The 7428-nt window shown below is 45.0% G+C and overlaps 1 protein-coding gene across 2 annotated transcripts in view; it reads right to left on the bottom strand.

The window, feature by feature from the left end:
- Positions 1-4886: 4886 nt before the first annotated feature.
- Positions 4887-7428, bottom strand: part of Adamtsl1 (ADAMTS like 1) — a 383172-nt gene continuing 380630 nt past the window's right edge. For both annotated transcript variants that reach the window (XM_052176712.1, XM_052176714.1), the window contains one exon: positions 4887-7383. In XM_052176712.1, coding sequence (XP_052032672.1) covers positions 7277-7383 — 107 coding nt within the window. In that variant the 3' untranslated portion in view covers positions 4887-7276. The remainder of the gene's footprint in view (positions 7384-7428) is intronic.

The raw sequence follows: 7428 nt of genomic DNA, 5'->3' as shown, positions 1-7428 counted from the left end.
CTGGTATAACCTGCATCATCCTTTGAGGGTGTTTCCTTGTGCATTGAAGGCTTTTTATTTTTTCAGAAGAGAATGTGCAAGTTATTTTGGTAAAAGTGGGCAAGAGGCTGAAGCGCTGTGTCTGTCTCTACCTGCATGGTCTGACATTCAGTAGGGGTGTGTGACCACAAGGCCAAATTCTAGAATAAGCATAAATGTTAATCAACTCAACCCAATGCCATTGAATAACCTGGTCCGTGTATTTGACTAAGTCCTATTGTCAATATATGGTGGCTTGGTGTTTTCATGGTAACAAAAGGTGAAACCTTCTCTGGTCAGGTCAGGCAAACAGCTGGGCTCAGGGAACACAAACCAGCTGTAGCTAGGTTTTGATTAAGGTGCTGGGTAGAGCTTAATCTATTTCTGTTATAAGAATGCAGCAGAATGGGTACTTAACAAAAAACAAATTCAAATATATATATATTCTCATGGTTCCAGAAGTTAGGAAGGCCAAGGGCCAAGTCGCCAGTGCTCTCCGGGAGCTGCTTTTGGCTTCCAAGATGGCACTTCGAATGCTGTATCCTTGTAAAGGACATTGTGTTCTCCCATGGCAGAAGCTTGGAAAGGCAAAAAAAAATTTAGTCTGTCAAGCTCCTTTTTCTGGACTGCTATTCCTGCTCCCAGTCATTTGAGGAGGAGCTGTCATGATTATCTCTTAGAAAGTGCTCCCTCTTAGGACCCTCCCAGTGGCAGCAGCACCTGAAGTTTGAAGGGGCACATTCTAGCCACAGCAGTTAGAACCTTAGCATATTTGTGCCAGAACAGTCATGTTACTATGTTCTTTCCAAGTCTAAAGCTAATTAGTGAAGATTGTATAACCAAATGGCTGGCTCTGCTTTGTAACAATATCTGAAGCGCTTGCAATGTTTACTTCTGGAGGCGGATTATGATGACGTATTGCACTTGTTGGGGAACTATCTCCAGGATATACATTTAATTTATTTCCATAAACATGAATCTATACTGAGGTTTCTACAGAGAGAACAACAGTTCTGTCTTAAGTTGACATGGATTGGAGGAGAGCACAGTGAATTTAAAGGGCGAACTTTGTAGTTAGGCGAACTTTGCAAAAACCTGTGGAGGAGGAGAATGGGGCAGGGTTTGCATGCTGGAGGCTGTGGGAAGAAGCCCTGGAGCCGTCCCCAGAACACAGCAGACTTCTCATTTGAAATAGGATGAATTGGCATCTGTTGTGGGCTGTGTTGCCCCAGGTGGACTGCAGTGTCTCTAAACCCAGGGATGGGGTGCTCAGGTTTACATTGGTGGGTCTGGAGTTGATGGCTTTAGTAAAAAGGGCGAAAGCAAGGAAAGGCATGTGTGATGGGACAAGGGGCAGGGAGTCAGGAAAGCAGAGATGACTGAGAAGCATAGAGGCTCATCAGGCAGAGAAAAGGCAGAGTGAGAATCCCTGGCACAGATGAAGGCTTGGATTTGTCTTCCATGCCTGCCGCAACAGGGGCAAAGCAGAACCTCGCCTTGCAAATGAATGGGAGAGTTGGTTATGGGGTCTTGCTTTTAGGTGAGTATCTTTCCATTCCATTCCAGGAGGGAGGGGTCTGTATAAGTGGAAAAATTCAGGGTGGGAATCCTTGGAGCTGGCTTCTGCCATATGCCCTTTGCATTATTACCTATTGATCTATGGCCACAGAACAGGATGTATACAGATGATGGATGGAACAACTTTATCTCCCTTCACTGGCCTCAGCTAAGCCATTTGTTGACCTTTCAACTGCTCCCTAAGAAAACAGCTGTAGTGGGACTGAGGGGTGGAGCGCCAAGGCATGACACACCTCTTGACCCCCACCATTAAACATTGTGTGGAGTGGCTTACCTGGTAACAACGTCGTTCACAGCTTGTCTGCTATCCTTCGTGGGATTCATAGCAAGGTCAACCCTGGATAACATGAGGCCCCAGAGGAGGGGGCCATTTCCCAGCATACTCTCTGGTCTGAGTGCTGACTGCTCAATCTCTGAGGCTTTAAGCACTCCGTTTATACAAATATTATTTACGTTCGGCAAGAGAACCATTCCCCATTGTCTGCCTTTTCTAACTCACATAAAACTGTACATTTAACTTCTGTTTACATATATATAAACCATATCGTTAGGGGTAGCCTGGGAAATGCTTGGTTGGATATGAATTTTGCCTTTTGAAAACACAGGAGTGAGTGACAGCTGTATATTGTCTTATCAGAGGCATGACATTATGCGGTTGATTGGGACCAGGTGTCTCACAGAAGCCATCTGAGTAAAACTATAAACTTCTGGTTGACAAGCAGGGTGACAACCCAGCTCTTTTTCCGCAAAAGACTGGTTGCCAATATCTGCCTTTAATGTAGGGTTATTAACAAAGAAAATTAAAACTTTGGTGTGCTGTGTGAAAGAAGCTAAGGAAAGCTAAGGACAACAGTTTTTGACAAACTTTATGACACGTTGATCTAGACTTGACCTGTTAGATCATCCCTAAGTGGACAAGAAGGGTGAGTGGGAGGGAGCAGAGGAAGATTTTGGGTCAAGTTTGGTCAAATTCTTGTTATATTTGCTTCCTTACTGTTTATTTCAAGGCTGTATCAACACTGGTCTTTTCCTAACTGGCAATGTGTGACGTGGACAGATCGCTTTCTCTGATTTAACTTATATCTGATGTATACTGAGTCTGAATCATCAAGTCTTTAGCTTAGCTAGCTCACTGGATGAAATGAGGTGAGAGAGGGATGAAAGGGTTTGTTTTGCTGTTTATAAGCTAGTTCACAAAACAGGATTCTTTCATTGTTCTGAACAGTGCTCTCCTCTTCTCTCCACAGCCATCTTCTTGTCCTTTGTGGAAGACCTTGACTACTCTAGGGAACCTCATAGATTACAGCATGTCTGGAATTAGCTGAGAACAGTTAAGTTGAATTATTCCCTCCCATCTTATTTGCAGCATGAAGACATAGGCAGTAGCGGAAAAAAGTGAGCTGTCTCTTTTTTTCGCTCATGCTGTATTTGTATATTTGCTTGTGAGTACTTTCCCATGTTTTACGGTAACTTCAGAGGAAACAGTAGTGATGTATACATTTGGGTATGTTGACTTCAGAGCAGGCTTTACACTGAGGTTCTAAGATAACGTTTGCTCTGGGAAATAGTTCTCAGTGCTTGTTGGGGCTTTCGTGGGTCTGACTTGGCTAAATGCTTTGATCTTTTTTCCCTCTAAGACACAGAGCTTGGAACTTGATCACGAATGTCTTTATTGTTTATTCTACTGGGCATCACTAAGCTTTGAAAGAAAGACTGGCTTCCTTTTCAGTCCAAAATGGAAACAGAGGCGACAGCGGGAAATAACACAAAGTAGCCCGAACTGTCTTTCATCTCCCTGCCATTCCAGGGTTGGTTTGGATGTGATGATAAAAACAATTATCCTCAACGAGTCCTTCAGCACATGCAGCACCTGATAATTCTTGAGCCTGAGCTAATTAGCATTTTTAACATCCTGCATCCTATGTGGTGTGCTGCCTTTATAGACGATGAGGCTGAATCACTTTGGTGACACTTGACCATTCTCATCCTCATGTCCTGCATTATTTCTGGGACCCTTTAGTTTGTTTTGGCTGCTTACAAGGACCGGCAAGACCTTTAGAATGATGACCAATGACCCTAAGACAGTTGGTGGTCAAGTTTCCAGGCGTTTATGCTGTAGTCTATGGTATCTTGTTTTCTTATTGGGATCTGTGACTGACGTTGGAGGCTTTTCTGTACATGTGTTTGAGGCCTCCCTGTCTCTCGAGTCTTCTTGGGTTTTCCCTTTGACAACTTTCAGTATTGCTGAGGGACATTAGCTGCTAGTGATTATTTATAGATGCATTTATAAATATATATATTTGAGCAGAAGCTAAAGCTTCTGAGAAAATAATGGGAGAATGAAGAAGAGCTCTCAGGTGTATTGTTAACACTACTCAATAGGAATGGATGTGTTGGGGTAAGTTTCTAGAAAACAGTCTAGAGTTCAGCTTTGAGGGTGCTATGTGTGTCATGGGTGGAGATTTGGGGGTGCAGTTTTGGAGCCTCTCTCACAATGGTACTGCGTGAACATCTTCCAGGCCTGGGGACATATTGCCCTTTGACTAGATCTCTCTAGGAAGAACTTTACAAATGTGCTTGCAGCTTTTATGGCTACTACACAGCAGCTCTATTGCTATAAAAATCTGTTAAAAATAGGGATGTAGGAGTCTGAGCCCTGTAAACCAGAACAGTTGATTTTGGGTCAGAAGAACAGTTCTCATAATGGTGCATACAATGTTGTATAACTGTTATCTTCTAGTTACCTCAAAGCCGTGGGAAATGGCTTGTGTGTGTGTGTGTGTGTCAAGGCGGCCTGTGCACATGAGAATAATTGCAGAGTTGCATGGGGATTAAATGTAGTGATCCATGACGCTCATTCTCTACCTACAATGCATAACCAACATTCCATCCCATGGCTGCCTCCTTCTGTGCACATCTCCTGGCTAGAAGCCACCATGGAATCTTCATCTATCCTGAGACACTGTTCCTTGCTCTTCTTCCAGAACGTACTTGTGGCTTTCTTGTGGTCTCCTTCCTAGGGCTGTCAATGAGATGACTGGTCCTTTGGTTAGACAGTACTCAGCCGGACCGTGCACACACCTGCCATTGCCTGTCTTCTGAGTTCATGTACTGAGCTGGCCTTCCTGAGCATGGACCCCAGCTTCATAGAGGAAGGCCAAAAGCTGCAATCCCTCCATTTCAGGAAGATATTTATTATTGGTTGCGAACCACCCAATCAGTAAACAGGGTTTTTCTTCACCCCTTGCAGAAAGTAAGAAGAGAATGAATTTCACAGAGACGCTGACACCATGATTTAAATAAATAAGCTGTATTATCTGTACAAAAAATATAAATACAGTTTTGTGTGTTTGAGGAGGAAGTGTCTCCTTCTGCATCATCCAGCAGCCCCGATAATTTGTGGTACTGCTGAGTCGCAATTCACAGAACAAATATTAAATGTACATTCACGTCATGCAAGGAGCACCTGCTCTCCACTCCAAACCTAAGCGCTCCAGCTAGTTCTGAAAGGCACTTCCCAACCTCGTTCTGACAGGTGGCAGAGATGGAAGGGGCCCGCTTTTTAGAATTCAAACACTGACCACCAATTTTTAATAGCTCCTGAACTAATCAACTGTATTAGTATTACAGGATTGTGTTCGTTTTCTGTATAACTAGTGTCACAAACAAACCGACTCCATTGCCCTCCCCCAATCCCACACTAGCTTTTACAAGGTACTCTGTACACAGTGATCAGAGTTAAACATCTGTTTTGTTTCTTTTAAAATTAGGAAAAATACAATTATCGCCACAGAGTTTTTAGGAACAACAGCTGCAGGAAGTTAATAAAATCCCCCAAAGAGTTGTTTTTCTGGATGACAATTACTAATATTGCACTTTTTAATACAAGAAATCCTAATAAATATTCACAAAAGATATACATAGAAACACTCTCTTTAATTTTAAATAAACATTACACTGACTTTTAATAACACAATTTATTAGAGCCTATTTTTGTGATGAGGAAGAGGCCTACTCTAATTGTCCATAGCGCCCCTAAGAACACACAGATTAACATCATAGTCTTCTTCGAAACTTAACTTCCAGGCTGGCTGGCAAATGCAGCCCTGATGTCAGTGGTGGCCCTGGGGTGACAGCATTTGGTGAGTGTGTTTGTGAGGGGCGGCTTATCTGATGGCTGCTGGGCTCTGCCTGCCTCGTCTGCTAAACCAAGGCTGCTTAGGAAGGAAGCAAATATTACGATTGAAGCTTCTCTGCAGATTGAGGATTTGCCAAGGGCTTCTGTTTTAGCCATAGCCGTAGCTGATGCGGGTTGCTGAATTATGTTTGCTGCTTAGCCTGCTGAGTGGTCCATTCCCCCAGTCTGGTGTGCTAATTACCATAGTATTTGTGTAGTTGGGAGGATGGTTACAAAGCTTTCAAGGGCTGTCTTGTGAGTCTTTAGCTATCTTCTGGCTTTGCCATAGCACCTTATCACACTCCCTACTCCCAGCCTGCTGCATCAACAGGGTGCACAGTGAGTAGCTCCTCTGTGGTTCAGGAAGGACTCCCAGGCCCAAAGTGTGATGGCTGGGAGAGAATGCACACTATGGGCGTGCAAGACCCCTCTGTCCTCTCCTGCTCTCTGGTTAGCTCTGGTGGCAAGAGTTCTCACACCCTGTAGATGTTTGCCAGCAAACAGGTTGCTTAATGAATCCTTTGTGAGCTGTGTTCTAGTCCCTGGCTCAACAAGGAGCAGCAAAGTCATTCAGGTGGAAAACCAGGAGTGCTCCTGCCCACAGCAGCAGTTAGTTCAGGTCTAGTGGCCCTTGATTTAAGTAAGGAGATGCCAGGGACAGCCTGACTTCACAGCCAGACCCTGATGACCCCTTGTTGGGTTTTCCACAGCTGCAGACTCAAAAGTCACTGGACGGAAGAGGGGTGGAGACACTTGTATAACCACATGAAGGGCATACCTCGTGTCATTCAGCACCCTGTTGGACATACAGGACGGTGCACATGTACCAGGGCACAGGCTTGTCAAATGGGTCTCATGTGGCTGCTTGGAAATCTCTCCAGCCTGCAAGCTGCTCCCACTGAGGAGCACACCAAAGCTTCCCTTCCCTTCCTCAGTCTTCTGACCTCTGTCTAATGAGTAGCTGTATGCCTTCTGCCTATTTGGCTTGTCTCTCTTGTCGTAACTCACCTGCCCACAGCTCAGTTCTCTTCTTTCTTGGTTTCCCACCCTGCCACCAGAAGAACTGGATTCTAGCCTGGTTTCTGCTCTAGTATGCTGCTCCCCTGTTCTTACCACCAGGAAACATAGGAACGGCACTCCTGATTTGGCCTGTGCCTGTACATGTGTTATAAACACCTTGCTGTCCCTATAGATTATGGCTTGCTCTTCCTGTGTCTCTGAGACCCTGATCGGGAAAGAGCCAGCTCTGCAAGGGAGCTGCTGTCTGCCTGGCCTGCTCTGCAACCCTCCTGTAGACATCTCTTTTTCTGTTCACAACACTTGCCTCCAGCTAACCGAATAAGAAAGCATGCCAAGGTCCTCAGGAGCACGGGTGCAGGTGGACATGGGTGTGTGGGGAGGGGCAAATAAATAAATAAAAGGAAGAAAGCGTAAGTCATGTCCAAGGTGGGTTGTATGAGTCCTTTGTGTGGCCAGGGCAGAGTTCAGCCCTGCGCCCTGTCTTCATGCTTTGCCACACGTTCCACAGCAGCGAGATCGGAACTGGCCGAGCTGGCAGAGTTTCAACTGTCTCACCTTCTCGCAGTACCTGGTGGTGTCTCTGCACTCAGCTGGGAAAGCAGGAGGGGAGGAGGGGGGACAGAAAGGAGACATGA

Source organism: Apodemus sylvaticus, chromosome 3 (genome assembly GCF_947179515.1).
Source record: "Apodemus sylvaticus chromosome 3, mApoSyl1.1, whole genome shotgun sequence".
Classification (NCBI taxonomy): domain Eukaryota; kingdom Metazoa; phylum Chordata; class Mammalia; order Rodentia; family Muridae; genus Apodemus; species Apodemus sylvaticus.
The sequence above is the reverse complement of the archived record's forward strand: the minus strand, read 5'-3'. Positions and strand labels throughout refer to the sequence as shown.